The 16,353-nt window shown below is 36.4% G+C and overlaps 1 protein-coding gene across 2 annotated transcripts in view; it reads right to left on the bottom strand.

Annotated features, from left to right (window-relative positions):
* The window catches only part of ANTXR2 (ANTXR cell adhesion molecule 2), a gene marked incomplete at its 3' end in the record, with an annotated part of 165,644 nt that overhangs the window by 48,860 nt on the left and 100,431 nt on the right, over positions 1 to 16,353 (bottom strand). Inside the window, exons 15-16 of one of the 2 annotated variants that reach the window (XM_082652808.1) lie at positions 15,608 to 15,775; positions 15,211 to 15,291 (exon numbers count right to left, since the gene is read on the bottom strand). In XM_082652808.1, the coding sequence (XP_082508934.1) occupies positions 15,211 to 15,291; positions 15,608 to 15,775 (249 nt within the window). Of the gene's footprint in view, positions 1 to 15,141; positions 15,292 to 15,607; positions 15,776 to 16,353 lie in introns of those variants that run through there. The other variant, XM_082652807.1, reaches the window with a different exon arrangement.

Below are 16,353 nucleotides of genomic sequence, written 5' to 3'. Positions count from 1 at the left end.
AATTCCTAACTGCCCTATAGTAACTGTCAAAAGGTGAAGGCCTGAATATTAACCCAGGGAAATCTTTGAAAGATGTAAATGAAAATATTTATGTAAGACACACACACACACACACACACACACACACACACACACTCCTCTCTCTCTCCTAAACCTCTCATCTTATAAAAGAGCATCTGATGCCAAAGCATGAACAGTGTATTAAGGGCTTAACTTCAGTATTAATAACTCAGATTTAAAACTCATGGCAATTAATTAAGATTAATGACAGAAGTCAGCCCCTTTTCCCCAATGTAACACTTCCTCCCATCTCTTCAATTCCCCACTCCACTGACCCTTCCATGCTTATTTCAGCATGAAAACCTGAGGTCCTGAAACTTTGATCCTGTTATCTGCTGCCTATTGTATCTGAGATTAACGAAGTAGACATTAGCAAATTTACACACAAGAACTCAGCTGCCCTACTTTAAGCAGTTAATGGAAAAGAAACTAATCTAGTTAAGAGCATAGGACTAGTTCATAAATCTGGATTCAGAGGACAAATAAAGCCATCACACTTCTTCTGGAGAGTAGGGACTGAGTTCAGTCACCAGCCTTCTTGTCACTGTTGAGAAGCCAGTGTTTCTATAAACTGGACTAATGAGACGCTCAGAGCTGGCATAAGCCACATGTAGGCCTGGACAGAAGATGATAATGCGAGAGACTGACATTGCAATGTACGGTTTCACCTGGATAAATATATATCTTACAAGAATTTCAATCACTGAAAACTTCTCTTGGACCAAATATGAAACAAAGATTAAATCTGTTTTTAAAAAAATGAGAAAAAGGCAACTGCAAGTAAGAAAATAACATATCCTGATAAAGAGAATTAATAAAAATTATAAGCCTTCATCTATTCAGAATTCAACCTAAGAGAAAATAATTGTGTCATGTTCTTATAACTCAGAAAATGTTCAATAGATTTAATTATAAATTAAAAATTAATCATCATCCCAAAGTGATAAATCTTAGCTCCACAGAAATTGCATTTTTATGTATCAGCATCCTCAGCCATATCTTTATAAGAGATAATTTAAGTTTGTCTAATTTAAGAATTGCTCTGATGTCTTAGCTTAGTTTCAGGGTGGAGTCATGAAGATACAATAATAAGTCCTGATAACAAAAAACATTTATGTTCTACAAAGTCAAAATGATGTATCGCTTAAGAATCAGTAGAGTTTACGCATAAATTCATTCACAGCTCATTTTTACTTTTAATCAATTATAATAAAACTAAAAGGGACATTAGTACACACAATCCTGTTCACTGAATCAACATCTTGTGCACATTATAGGGAAATACTGAGAATTTTTGGCATAGGACATCATACCCAGATTTAGAAGGTTAAGGTCTTAACGCTGCTCACTGCATTGTGGAAACCATGGGGTCTGCAGGCCTCAGCTTAGATGCATGAGGTGAAGGGTAATTAGAATAACTGGCAGTAAAGTTAAAATGTGAAAGCCATACATAAGGAATACAGTAATCCAGTTAAACACAGAGAATATGGTGACAATAAGACATCCAAGATGAAAATTCATATAAGCTTTCAAAGACATGCAAGTAGAATGGAGGAGGGAGGATAGAATTGTCTAAAAATGGTGTGTATAGTGATGATAGCAAAGCAGTGAAACTCTATATGGTCTCTAGAGAAAGTAGGATGAGAGAAAACATAAGGTCAAGGGTTAAACTGTAGGAATCAACTGATGTTAGGAGATAGAAGAAAGGAGAGAAATGAAAGTGTTAAAGATAATTGGAGAGTAATTGCTCTTTATTCTCGACCTCTTATCTGTATGCTATGTATATAAATGTGCTATTTTAATTTTTTATTGAAGTATGTTTTACAGATTTACTGACTCTGTCAGTTAAGATAGGATATGATATAATATGATATGTGTGTGATTGCAAACCAAAATGTGCTTGATACTGGACAGGATTATGAAAAAATATTCAATATATAATATGTATTATTTTCAGTACACTAACCTGCTTTTGAAGAAGAATCATGGGACTCTAAAGTTTAGGAAATTAGAACCATCTTTTTTTCACATATTTTCTAAGTGAAAAGAGCTCTCTAGAGTGAGTGATATGAAGTATAATCAGTGAATAAAATTATTTTGAAATGGGAGTTTGTCAAACTATCCCAATTTCATTAACTGAAAAAAAAAAGCATTAGGAGAAAAAAAAAGAAATTTCTTATAACCCTTTGAAATAAAAAAACAGTTAATTTTTAATCCAAAGTCAGATAAATAAAATGGTAAACAAGTGAATGTCCACTGCACTCAAACATAATTTGTTGCAAAGTTTGAACAGTAAATCATTTTTTTATACCTCAAAGTTTACAACAGTTTCAAATTTCTCAAATGTTAGAGGCTGTGATTTGATTTAGAGCAGAATTAGTGGAGAATATATGTTTATGTGAAGCAATTTTTTTTTTTTTTTTTTTTGCGGTACGCGGCCCTCTCACTGTTGTGGCCTCTCCCGTTGCAGAGCACAGGCTCCGGACGCACAGGCTCAGCGGCCATGGCTCACGGGCCCAGCCGCTCCGCGGCATGCGGGATCCTCCCGGACCGGGGCGTGAACCCGTGTCCCCTGCATCGGCAGGCGGACTCCCAACCACAGCACCACCAGGGAAGCCCTATGTGAAGCAATTTTAAAGATGATTTACTTAGATTTTAAGTGTATATTATAAAAATTATAGTATTTTATTTGGAAAAAGAAAAGGAAATGAAAGCTATTTAGCCAAAATGTCATTTATTTCTCCTTAAAAGTATATATTTATGTAATGTATTAATATAAATTCATTTTTAAAAGGGGGCAATAAAAGCTTTCTACTCAGGCCGATTTTCTTAACTGCGTTATGCAGGTTGCCTTAAACTAAACTTATAAATGGGGGTCTGGTAGACATAAAGACACCATCATTATTCACTCTGTTAAAGTAATAAACTGTCTACAAAATAATGTACTTTTTCCCCTCCTTGGACTATATCCTTTGAGCTCTAAATTTAAAACTGAATATTTAAAATATACAAAATAATATAGATTTTTGTAAATTATTAGAAATTTTAAAATGATTTATTTAAATAATTACAAATCTAATCTTCTGTAATTAAAATTAAATAAAGGCTACACAAAAAGTACTCAGTCACAGGAAAAGAAAGGTTAAAAATTCTATCTTGGGCTTCCCTGGTGGCGCAGTGGTTGAGAGTCCGCCTGCCAATGCAGGGGACGCGGGTTCGTGCCCCGGTCCGGGAAGATCCCACATGCCGTGGAGTGGCTGGGCCCTTGAGCCATTGGCCGCTGAGCCTGCGTGTCCGGAGCCTGTGCTCCGCGACGGGAGAGGCCACACAGTGAGAGGCCTGCTTACCTCAAAAAAAAAAAAAAAAAATTCTATCTTTGCTGACATTTCTGCTCCCAACTGGATGATTTAACTGATGTCCTCAAGGGGCTCAACATCAAAGCTGTATATTGACCCTAAGAAAATAATATACTTAGCCCTGGACAACCAATGCTAACTCTTGATATTTTCAAAGTATTCTTTTAGTGTGCTCACTGTTGACAAAAAAGGTTTATTTCTAAACTCAGTGCATTAATTTGAGGATATTTAAACTAATTTAATAATTTTTGTCTCGATTATCAAAGCGTTGTTGATCAATATTAACCAAGAAATATCTCTACCTAAACTTATAAGTTAATACATAACATGTATATGATGCCACTAAATACAAGTTATTTTGGATCAGAGAGGTAAAAAGCCAATTAAATATCTAAGTTCTATTTATACTTTCTCTGAAAAAAATAAAGCTTTTTTGGTAATTTAAATGATTAAAATTTGCATATTCTGTATTTCACTTTAGGGAACCAAACTGAGTCAACACTTTTGCCAGCTTATATGCATAATTAAGAGATGATTTTGGTTAAATTATGAAATGGCATCAAAAAGCACTCTATTTCACGAATTTGTTATTTTCCACCAAAACAGACATTAGTTGATGACATACACACTGAGAAAATATGTTCTATAGGAATATATATACACATATATTTATATTAAACATTTTACACACACATACAAATATACACACATACACACACACTCATAAATCAGACAGTGGAATTGTAACAATGGCGTGTTCATGACGTGAGTTATTCTAGTAAAAATTTGCCTTTCAAATATGTATAAACTAAAGTTAATCCCTTCTACTAATTTAAACGGGATAGTTAAGGTATTTTAAGGATGCCCTGAAATATATTGACAAGAGATAATAAGAATGAAAGATACTGGTAGTAACATAAGGGATAGAAAAGTCTAGTGGTACTTTTTCCCAGTGATGTTGCAACATAATTGGCCTAAAGGACCATACAAAATTTCAGAACTTATAGAAATAAAATGTAAGCAATCACTTTACAATTTTTAAAATTTTTGATATTTTTCTTTCATTTAAGTATAAAAAAGGAAAAGTATGAAAGCACTGTGGCATTTTGTGTTCAATAGAACGGAGTCAATAAGGCTAAAATAAAGGGCTATCTTACAGCACCTAAAATCTATTACAAAGTTTGGCTATAGGACACAAAATATTTTCATAGAATCGAAAAACTAAGTTTAAGAATTCAGTCATTATTGATATGATGTATAAAATAGACAACTACGGGGCTTCCCTGGTGGCGCAGTGGTTGAGAGTCCGCCTGCCGATGCAGGGGACACGGGTTCGTGCCCTGGTCCGGGAAGATCTCACATGCCGCAGAGCGGCTGGGCCCGTGAGCTATGGCCGCTGAACCTGCGCGCCCTGCAACAGGAGAGGCCACAACAGTGAGAGGCCCATGTACCGCAAAAAAAAAAAAAAAAAAGACAACTATGAGAACCTACTGGGAACTCTACTCAATGCTCTGTGTTGCCTAAATGGGAAGGAAATCCAAAAAAGAAGGGATATATGTATACGCATAGCTGATTCACTTTGCTGTACAGTAGAAACTAACACAACATTGTAAAGCAACTATACTCGAATAAAAATTTAAAAAAAAAGAATGCAGTCATTAGCATCATAATTCCAAGCACTGAAAACATCTGACATATCAAATCATCTGAGTGAAGGTTTCAAACTGCTCAGAAACACACACAACTGGTTTATGTTTTGCAAATGTGATGGGGAACTTAAAGGCAGTGTGGCACAAAATCTCTGCCTTCCAGATGCTTCTTCAATCTGAAGATGAAGTGGTTTGATAGCACAGAGCACTGGGTGATTTGTAAGCATGACAGAGTTCAGAGTGATCCTTGGGAGGGTAAGAATCCTTGAGGAAGCCGCCATTGAAGAGGGTGAGGCCATTTGTTTTGAGCATGAGAATTCAGAAGCAGGACTGACAGAGGAGTGAACATAAATCTAGAACTGGAAATGTAAGCCAGAGGTCCAGCCTGAATCATCTGCCACTGCGGTTATCAGGCTTCTGTGGTGCCTTTTAAACGAACCTGTGCTACCTATGGTCTCAGGTTGGGTTTTTGTGGGTTTTTTTTTTTTTTTCTGTAGATTGTTTAAAAATCAGAGGACTGGCATTGAGTTCTGTTACAATGAACATTTTTCTTTATAAAAGTACCATCAATCATTTAAAAAAATGAAAATATCTGCACAATTAACATAAGTCCTCTCCACGTAATAAATTTAGGTTAATTGGAAACTCACTATGCATTTATGTTGCTTACTTCACCACTGACTGATGAAAACTTTGCCACATGCCCGCGTTTCTCCCCAGGCCATGGCTCTCCAGCTGCACCCACTCCAAAGGCTACCTTCAAGTCAGCATCTTTCCTTTATCTCAGTGGTGGCACAGCTATTTCCTCAGGTGAGGCAGCCTAAATATTATTAATGATAAAAGTTTACATGACCATGGAATCTTTATTACCTTACCATACCCTGGAGCTTTACTTGCCAGACTAATATTTTAACCAAATCTGTTATGCCATAGATGTGTGTGTGCACAATTATGAGTTTTTGCAATATTCCCAGCGAAAATTATACAAATCCTTAAATTTTTTTCCAGCTGGATCTAGGTGGTAGAGGGGGAACTTCCTCAAAAGAGAAAAATGCTTCCATTAATGTGTGATTCTTACTTTTGAGTTTTAATATCCAACTATCAGTATGAAACCTTTATAAATGGGGAAAAAAGTCAATGCAATTTTCTAAATTTTGTCTTACTAAAAAATGAAATACATTGGAAAAAATCTAATTCTATTTCATCTCCATGTAATAAAAAGCCCTAAGTTTAAAAACAGACATAGTGGGCGTACTTCACAGATGTTACTATCACTAGGATTCTTTTATTGCCGTATTTAAATTTGTCTGCTTACTGGTGAACGAGGGACTGCGGTCTGAAGGTTAACATAACCTCGATTACAGACAGGAAGCTCCTTGGAGATTTAATTGGTTTGTGGAACAACTCCCAAACTAGTGCTGCGCTTTCTTCTTTCTTCGCTTTGCTGCTTCTCTGGCTCTCTCTTTTCAGATAAAAAAGGAGAACGCATGGTAATGCATCATTTATAAATTACCTTGTTATTGCAAAAACAAAACACCGCTTTGAAAACCAAACAAAACTCCTGCTGCGGACTCCAGCATGTTTGATGGAGGCCCTTCAAAAGAGTCCACGGCTTAATGGAGGTTATGTGGAGACTTCGATCTGTACCTGCTGTCCCCCGTCACTCCCTGGAAACTTGGTGGCAGATGTTGCAGCGTTAAGTTGTCTCTGAAGTGGCTTTCTGTCCTCGTCTCCCCACCGCCACGGAGTCAAACTGCATTAGATCTCTTTATTTGTGCCTAAGGCAAGTTAGGGAGCGCAGCTGTGTCCACCCCCGCTCCTACCTTTGGTGTTTCAAGCCTCCAGGCAGCGAGCGTGAGACCAAAACGTTCCTGCCGCTCTCAACTACCTCCGCTGACAATCCGGCCGCTCCCTGCGGGCCGGGGCGGCCGCTGCCGCCGCTGCAAACAGATGTCGGTGACAACCTGCTCGCTCACACCTGGAAGCGCGCGGCGCGCTGCAACATTCATGACTGCGAGGAATTGCAGCCACAATCAAAGCCCAGGCCCGGCTGCCAGACCCCGCCACCTCGGCAGGGGCTGGCGGCGTCCATAGGTAGCGGGAGTGAGGGGCAGAGCAAGAGATCTCTCGCGCCACTTGGATTCTTGATGCCTGAACTTCAATTACTTGATCAAGGACTTCAATTCAGCGGTGAATCTTGCAAATGAGCCCGGTGCGGTCTCTGAGCCATAAAAGGAGAGTATTTGGCTTGAAATTCAGCGTGACGGGACTTGCACAGTAAGTGTGCGTAACTCCCGGTTTAGTCCTACGGACGCTGATTTGTTTATTAAACTAAACTCTCAAGAGGCAGAATCTGCAGTAAACAATTTATAAATAAATGACAAGATTGGTTTCCAAGGTAGAAAACACGCCGTTGATTAGGCAGAGGTTGTGTTATTTTGGAACCATCAGCCACAACCTGAAAACAATTGTGTTTTACTGTCTTTCCAGCAGTGTAGTTTGTTGTGTCTTTTTTTTTTTTCAAGAAAAGCGTGACTATATCTTTAAAATTCAGAAATGAGAAAGCATTCTCATTTGTTTCTTGACAGTATGAAGCAAACTGCATCCATGTCTAATGATATGAAAATGTTTCCAAAAGTCCTCCTAATCTCTACAATGTACAAATTGCTTTAAACACACACACACACACACACACACACACACACACACACACCACACCCCTCCTATAACATACACACATTTCATAAGAAGCATAATCAGAAGTAAACATACACAAGCCTTTACAAGCACAGGAAAATAACAAAATTATTTGCAAAATTTATTCACCAATTGATATGTTGATAAGAAAGTTTCTCTTAAAAAGAACTGGACTTGAATAGCTAATAACATTTGTTCCAATGAACTATTTGATATGCAGAGACAAACCTTTTTAGTGGAATCAATATCAATACATATATATACCTACATATACCGTATATATAGTACACATACCGTATATATAGTATTTATGAAATCTTTCATGAGTAGTCTGAGTAATTTGAGATCAATATTTTAACTTAGTTTAATCAAGTACTGATTGGTTTCAGGGGAGTAACTTTGAAGACAGAATTTTACCCTTCCTTATGTTGATGGAACCTAATCATAGGGAAGTCTAGTTATCTAAAGCTATCAGAAAAAACTCCAAGACACTTTCTCATTCAACGATTATGCTCTGGTTTGCCTAGAAAATCCAAAGCAAAGAATGGCCAGAAAACTAGAGGACACTGCTACTTGGATATCTTAGTCACCTAAATTTAAATTTTTCTCTACCCCATGTAATCCTATGAGACAAACCATGTCTATATAAACTAAATTGATAAAAACCATAGAGTTCAGGCAGTTTAATTTTTGAGAGCTTAACTAACTAGCCACGGTGACTTCTACCACCAACAGAAGGTAACAGTGAGCCATGGTCTTTTTCTCATACATAGATAAAGCAAATCACCCCAGCTTTATATCATACATCAAAATTAGCTGGGCCAAATATCCTCTAAATCCCTTATTCTCTTTCTGCCTCTGGGTCCTCAATTTCTTACTAGGTAAATAAAGTTTCTCAAATGAAAGCTACTTTAAAGCAAAAAAAGTACTGGAATTTTAAAAATATTATATGTCCTTTTTTTAAAATAAAATTTGTGGGATGCTGGAGTGTCTACTATAATACAGATTATGCCATGCACCATGCAAACATGATTTTATTTAGACAAATAATTAAATATTACTTTTTGGATAATAATATTTGATTATTCCAGTTATTATAAAGTCTTTTAAATAAAATCAACCAAATATTTACTATGAGTAAGTGTCCTATGATTGGTTCAGATTCTTTGGGGCACAAGTACACAGAGTCACATGGGTTGGCCTTACCAATAACAATACTTACTGTGTTCATAAGGAAAAGAATAGAGCAATTGAAATACTTCATTCAGAAGAAGAAGCCAAAAAGAAAATCAGCACAGTGTATAAGAAATGCATAAACTGGTATAAGAAATTAGCAACTGTGTTAAGTGAAAGCATAGTGAAGATAAATGTATTTGAGAAGAAACAGATTAGATGGATGAATGAAAGGAAGGAAGGGAGGGAGGGAGGGAAAGCAGGGAGGGAGGGAGGGTGGGAGGTAAGGAGGGAGGGAGGAAGGAAGGAAGGAGTGGGGGAAGGAAAGCATTCTAGAGATCATACAACCGAAACAGTGTGCTGACTTCCTAAAACATAATGTAAATATATAACAAATGTAGGGACTCTTCAGTTGTACAAATAAAATACAGAACACTAATTCTGCCACAGTATTAGAATGATTCTTGCTGTGTAATTCTATAATTTAGTCTCTGAAAAAATACAGGTTATAGTCATGTATGTATGGGGGATGGGAATTTTACATTGGCATTAATTCCATCAAATAAAGAGGATCTGACAGATGATGTGGAGTTGAAAGAAACTCAGATATTCTTAATAATCTTTGTGAAACATGAAAAATGGGGAGATGAGAAAAAGAAAGGGGATGGCAAAGATCTCTCAGGTTGTCTAAAGGAAAAAAGTTATATGCTGGTAACTATAGAGTTGACATCAAACCCCAGTTTAAAAAAATAATAAATATTATAAAGGATCATAGCAAGAATCAGAAGCAAAAGAGCTAATCATGTCACACTTACCTAATTTCCATGATCAAATAATTTTGGATCACTGGTTTGGTTGGATGGGGGAATACATAAATATACGTTCAGCAAACTATTAAACAAATTAAATTCAGCAAACTATTTAACAAAATTTATTAAATATCCTTGGAGTAAGATGGTAAACTGAGTTTATAGTATTGGTGGGCTCCTAGCTTTACCGTATTCATGTCAATTAACTGTGTAGAGTGTCAACCTAGACAACCAAGGCTCTCATGGAGTACTCCACTGAGGTCTGAACAGTGGCTTGAACTAAGTGACAAAAATTCTGGAAGCAGCAAAGCCATCAAGAATAGGTACTATGAAAAATGATTAAGTAAGACTGTGTCAGGCACATATAGAATCATATATTTGATGGAAAAGCAAATCAATTGATTGCACTAACAATTGATATTTACTAAGCTTAAAGTCCTGCATTTAAATAAAAACAAACTAAAAAACCATAAATCATGTCTATAGGTGAAGAGTGAAAATATTGGAATTTTAGTTAATAACACAATAAAAGTTTACTATCTTTTGTCTATATTTTTGAAATACAAAATCTTTGACAACTGAAAGTTTTATGTTAAGTTTGTCACCAAAACCTGACCTGAACTAACTTGAGAGTATTTATGGTCTTTATTTATCCACTTGTAACAATTAATATTTCTGTAGCAGAATGTCTCAGTAATGAGCTGAGGAGATGATGCTTTACATGAAATATGATATATGGACTGTATCAGATTCCTAAAATCTGAAAAATTCTGAATTTTGAAACAATTTAACCCCAAGAGTTAGAATAAAAGGCTTTAGGATTATATAAGACAGAAGTGTGACCAAATTACTAAAAAACAAAGGAAACTTTGGTCAAAATAAAGGAAGCAACATTCTTCAATTATGGAAAAATGAATGATGACTTAACCTGCTGGGGCAACATGTAAAATATTCTAGCACTATAATCTAAGAAGAATGTTAGATTTACTTGGTATCTAACAAAGTGCTTGGTACACGTTCGACACTAGATAAATATTTGTTGAATGAATGAAAGAATGAGTACAATGCATCATTCAAAAGCACAAATATATCAATTTACCCAAACTCAAAGACTTCTTATCGTCTATTCCCAACCTTCCATTCTGGTTTTAATCCCCAACTTCCAGACTATCTTTTTTTTTTTTTTTTTAAAAAGAACCTTTAATAAATGGTCCTGGGATATAGCCTCATCCACCAGAGGGCAGACAGCAGAAGCAAGAAAAACTACAATCCTGCACCCTGTGGAACAAAAACCACATTCACAGAAAGATAGACAAGATGGAAAGGCAGAGGGCTATGTGCCAGATGAAGGAACAAGATAAAACCCCAGAAAAACAACTAAATGAAATGGAGATAGGCAACCTTCCATGAAAGAGAATTCAGAATAATGATAGTGAAGATGATCCAGGACCTCGGAAAAATAATGGAGGCAAAGATCGAGAAGATGCAAGAAATGTTTAACAAAGATCTGGAAGACTTAAAGAACAAACAAACAGAGATGAACAATACAATAACTGAAATGAAAAATACACTAGAAGGAATCGATAGCAGAATAACTGAGGCAGAAGAACGTATAAGTGACCTGGAAGACAGAATGGTGGAATTCACTGCTGCGAAACAGAATAAAGAAAAAAGAATGAAAAGAAATGAAGACAGCCTAAGAGCCCTCTGGGACAACATTAAATGCAACAATATTCACATTATAGGGGTCCCAGAAGGAGAAGAGAGAGAAAGGACCTGAGAAAATATTTGAACAGATTATAGTCAAAAACTTCCCTAACATGGGAAAGGAAATAGCCACCCAAGTCCAGGAAGTGCAGAGAGTCCCATACAGGATAAACCCAAGGAGAAATACACCGAGACACATAGTAATCAAATTGGCAAAAATTAAAGACAAAGAAAAATTATTGAAAGCAGCAAGGGAAAAATGACAAATAACATACACAGGAACTCCCATAAGGTTAACAGCTGATTTCTCAGCAGAAACTCTACAAGCCAGAAGGGAGTGGCATGATATATTTAAAGTGATGAAAGGGAAGAAACTACAACCAAGATTACTCTACCCAGCAAGGATCTCATTCAGATTCGAAGGAGAAATCAAAAGCTTTACAGACAAGCAAAAGCTAAGAGAATTCAGCACCACCAAACCAGCTCTACAACAAATGCTAAAGGAACATCTCTAAGTGGGAAACACAAGAGACAAAAGGACCTACAAAAGCAAACTCCAATGTGAATGGATTAAATGCTCCAACCAAAAGGCACAGGCTTGCTGAATGGATCAAAAACAAGACCCACATATATGCTGTCTACAAGAGACCCACTTCAGACCTAGGGACACATACAGACTGAAAGTGAGGGGATGGAAAAAGATATTCCATGCAAATGGAAATCAAAAGAAAGCTGGAGTAGCAATATTCATATCAGATAAAATAGACTTTAAAATAAAGAGTGTTACAAGAGACAAGGAAGGACACTACGTAATGATAAAGGGATCAATCCAAGAAGAAGATATAACAATTATAAATATATATGCACCCAACGTAGGAGCACCTCAATACAGAAGGCAACTGGTAGCAGCTCTAAAAGAGGAAATCGACAGTAACACAATAATAGTGGGGGACTTTAACACCTCACTTACACCAATGGACAGATCATCCAAACAGAAAATTAATAAGGAAACACAACTTTAAATAGAGACAATACACAATAGACCAGATCGATTTAATTGATATTTATAGGACATTCCATCCAAAAACAGCAGATTACACTTTCTTCTCAAGTGTGCATGGAACATTCTTCAGGATAGATCACATCTTGGGTCACAAATCAAGCCTCAGTAAATTTAAGAAAATTGAAATCATATCAAGAATCTTTTCTGACCACAACACTATGAGATTAGAAATCAATTACAGGGAAAACAAAAACGTAAAAAACACAAACACATGGAAAAATAAATAAATAAAAATAATAAATGGTCCTGGGACAGCTTACTTTTAACACACACAAGAAAATAATAAAATTAGTTCCTTGCTTTACCTTATTTACAGACATAAATTCCAGATGGACTAAAGGTAAAATTTTTTAAAACTTTCTGAAGACAATACAAAAGAACATCTTTATGACATCAGAGTAGGGAAAGATTAATTAAATAGGACACAAAGTATAAACCACAACATCAAGATTGATCAAATGGACACCAAAAGACACTTATCACAGAGTATTGTCAAAAATTTCTCTTCCCCTGGACTTTGAAGGTCATATTTGCCCCAGACTATCCACAAACCACTATTCTTGGCTGCCTCAGAGATTTTATTCATGATGCTTCATCTGTGGAAATACCCATTCCACCTAACTTCACCTGATGAATCCCTACTCATTTTCAAAGATAGAAGGCCTGTATTTTTGAAGAAGCATTCCCAAATTCCTCCAGGAAGAGTTAATCTCTCTTCCTCTATACACTCAAGAGTACTTGACACCTACATATAAATGGCCCAGAGCACATTCTGGAATAAATTTTATTTTTGTATGTATCTTGTTTCCCAAACAAATTTTAGTTTCTTAAGGGCAAAGGTTATAGTTTGTACCCACTCCCCAGTATCACCTAATGCCATTACTTGTGCATATTTATAATTCAGAAATTATTGAATTAAGTCAAAATTAGTACAAGTGAAAAAAGGCCAAAAAACTAAATTTTAATCATGAGAGTTAAAAGAATACAGAAAGTACTGACAAGAGTGCTGGAACCACTCTCTGTTTTTGCTAATACATCTTTAGTGCTAGCACTATACCCAACACTCAAAAAGATGAAAATTATTGAACAAATGAACCAATGTCTAACTTGGGGGACAGAAAACTAAGATAATACATGAAAACAATTTAAAACCTGCAAAGTAGAAGTCTAGAATATTGAAGAATAGTATTGTTATATGTTGTTCCAGAAGCAGAACTCCAGATCATGCATTAATTTAAACAGAGGCACAAATTTCATTACATATAAGAACTTTCTATTAACCACAGTGGTTTGGTAATGAAAGAGGCTGCTTCATAAACCACCTGGTTCTCTCTACTTATGGTCCAAGCAAAGGGTAAATGATCTGTTGGGAATATTCCAGGAATATTTTCTTAAATTGCTTCTCCAAATGGCTGAACTCAGATGTTTATAAAACTACCTCCATCTCATAGAAGTAAGATCTAAAAATTTAGATGTTTTGGTATTTTAAACACCTAGCTAGAATCATATAACACTAAATATAGCTTGGCACTGAAAAATAAATATTAATCTCATCAGTTACTTCATCCTTAAAAAAAAAAAGCCCATCAGACCTGAATAACCTAATGTCCTTTGAAGCTGAAATCAATGAAGTTCATGCACTTGTTAAAACAGAATGATAATCACGTTGACACACAATGAAAAGATTCTGTTATTATTACTAACAGTATTGTGTCTCTGAACCAAACCTGCTCATTGTTGCATATGAAAAGGTTTTAAACTATTTTTCTTATATCGATACAACAGGAAATAGTGCTTATATATTAAAGAAATTATAAAGCTGGAGTAATTCTAGCCAAATTTCCAATAATAAAAAAGCCTCAAAAAGGCTTCCTTGGGACTTCCCTGGTAGCACAGTGGTTAAGACTTTGTGCTCTCAGTACAGGTGTCCCAGGTTCAATCCTGGTCAGGGAACTAGATCCCACATGCATGCTGCAACTATGAGTTCACATACCACAACTAAGGAGCCCATGTACCTCAACTAAGGAGCCTGCGAGCCGCCCCCAAGACCTGGCACAACTAACTAAATAAATATTTTTTTAAAAAAGGCTTCCTTGATAGGGAAAATGCATACACATATATGTGTGTATGTATTTATGTATGTATTTTTATACATAAGTGTGTGTGTGTATCTCACCATTGCAGATGTCCATAACGCTTTATAACTTTCAAAGCACTTTCACATTTTCAAGAAATTAGATTAAATCAACTTTGAAGGCAGGAAAATACTTATTTATACCTAAAGCAACAGAGGATCTGAGGCATGTACCCCAGGCCTCAATGCTAGTAAATGTTAGCAAGACTTACTAATCCCCACTCTTTCCTCCCCGCTGGGTAAAAAACCTCAGAACAGAATGTGACGCCGTCCAAGTCAAAGGCTGAAGCATTGAGTGTGCTTATTAAAGTATGTGTACAGTGGACCTTAATTTTTATGTTACTTGAAAAGGGCCTCGTGTTAAACTGTGGCTTGAAGACATATTCTAACAATAGATAATCATTTATTAAGCACCCTACGTAATAGGAATTTGCATGAGACAATAATAATTCCTTCTTCAGCTGTAATGAGGACCTTAGGTTCTTTTTGATTATTATTTCCCTCCCTTCCTTATACACACCTGAGCGGTCACTATTTTCCTAACACATCCCCACATACAAACCTCATCTCCTTCCTGAGGTCGCATCAAGGACACCCGGTCATACTGCCTCCGCAACAAAGCCCAGAGCGCATCCAGCCGACCCTAAAGGGAAACGTGATCTGTAAATACCTGGGGAATGTACTCGGCCTCTGCTTGTTAAATAAATGAGCTAAAATGAAGAAGGTAAAGCCTTATTTTCTCCTCTCATTTCTTTCATAAATTTAACGAATAAATAAATAACAAAAATGGAGTTTCTTGTTACTGAGAAATATTCAGTTGTTATAAGGTAAATTGAATGTCTGTTATTTGATATACCTTGGTCCTCCTGCAGATGGTTGCGGGGGCAGGCAGGGAGACTAAAAGGATTACACTTTCTCTAGGAAGTTGCCGTTAAATCCCACAAAGTTTGAACAGTCACCTTAATTGGTGTGTACCACTTTGTCTGAGGAGGCTGGAGTGTGGGTTTGGGTCGAGGTGGTCTGGGCCTAAGGGGCTCCTCTGGTTCTTCAGGAATGGTCACCACAGCATTTTTGGCTTTCTCTAGCCTTGCACCTTCCTCCGTAGATCCTTTATCGCCCCAACGAACCTTTAAAACAAAGAGAAATACTGATATCAGACATATAGTGGCCTAGAGGCACAGGCTCTTGTTTAGTTGGTTCTTTGATTCACCACCTCAGAGTCCAAAGATAAGTAGGTATCCTAGCTCCAAATTCCTACTCTTCTGAGATTTAATAGGTTTCTCATGTATTTAATATTAAGATTCTAGAAATAAAGATCCTTTATAAAAATCTGGCATCTATTAAATTTGATGCAGCCATTTCTCCATTGTTTCAAATAAGGAGTTAATTTGTGTTTTACATACAAAATGCATGACAGTGTGTAATTCTATTCTCTAATTAGGTATGTTCTCCTTCTAGCTAAAGACATACCTGTATATACTGATGGCACTGGGTGAAATAGATGATAATGATGATGATAATTAGCATTTATTGAATGATTATTATGTGCCAAGCTGCATTTAATCCATACAAAAATGCAATGAGATAGATACTATGTTTTTGCTTCCAGATGAGGAAACCGAGACACAGAGAGGTTAAGTGATGAGCCCAAAGCCACACAGCTAGTAAGCAGCAGGACAGGGATTTGAACATATGTAGTCTGAAG

This window comes from Grampus griseus (genome assembly GCF_964374135.1).
Source record: "Grampus griseus genome assembly, chromosome: 4".
Taxonomy (NCBI): Eukaryota; Metazoa; Chordata; class Mammalia; order Artiodactyla; family Delphinidae; genus Grampus; species Grampus griseus.
The sequence above is the reverse complement of the archived record's forward strand: the minus strand, read 5'-3'. Positions and strand labels throughout refer to the sequence as shown.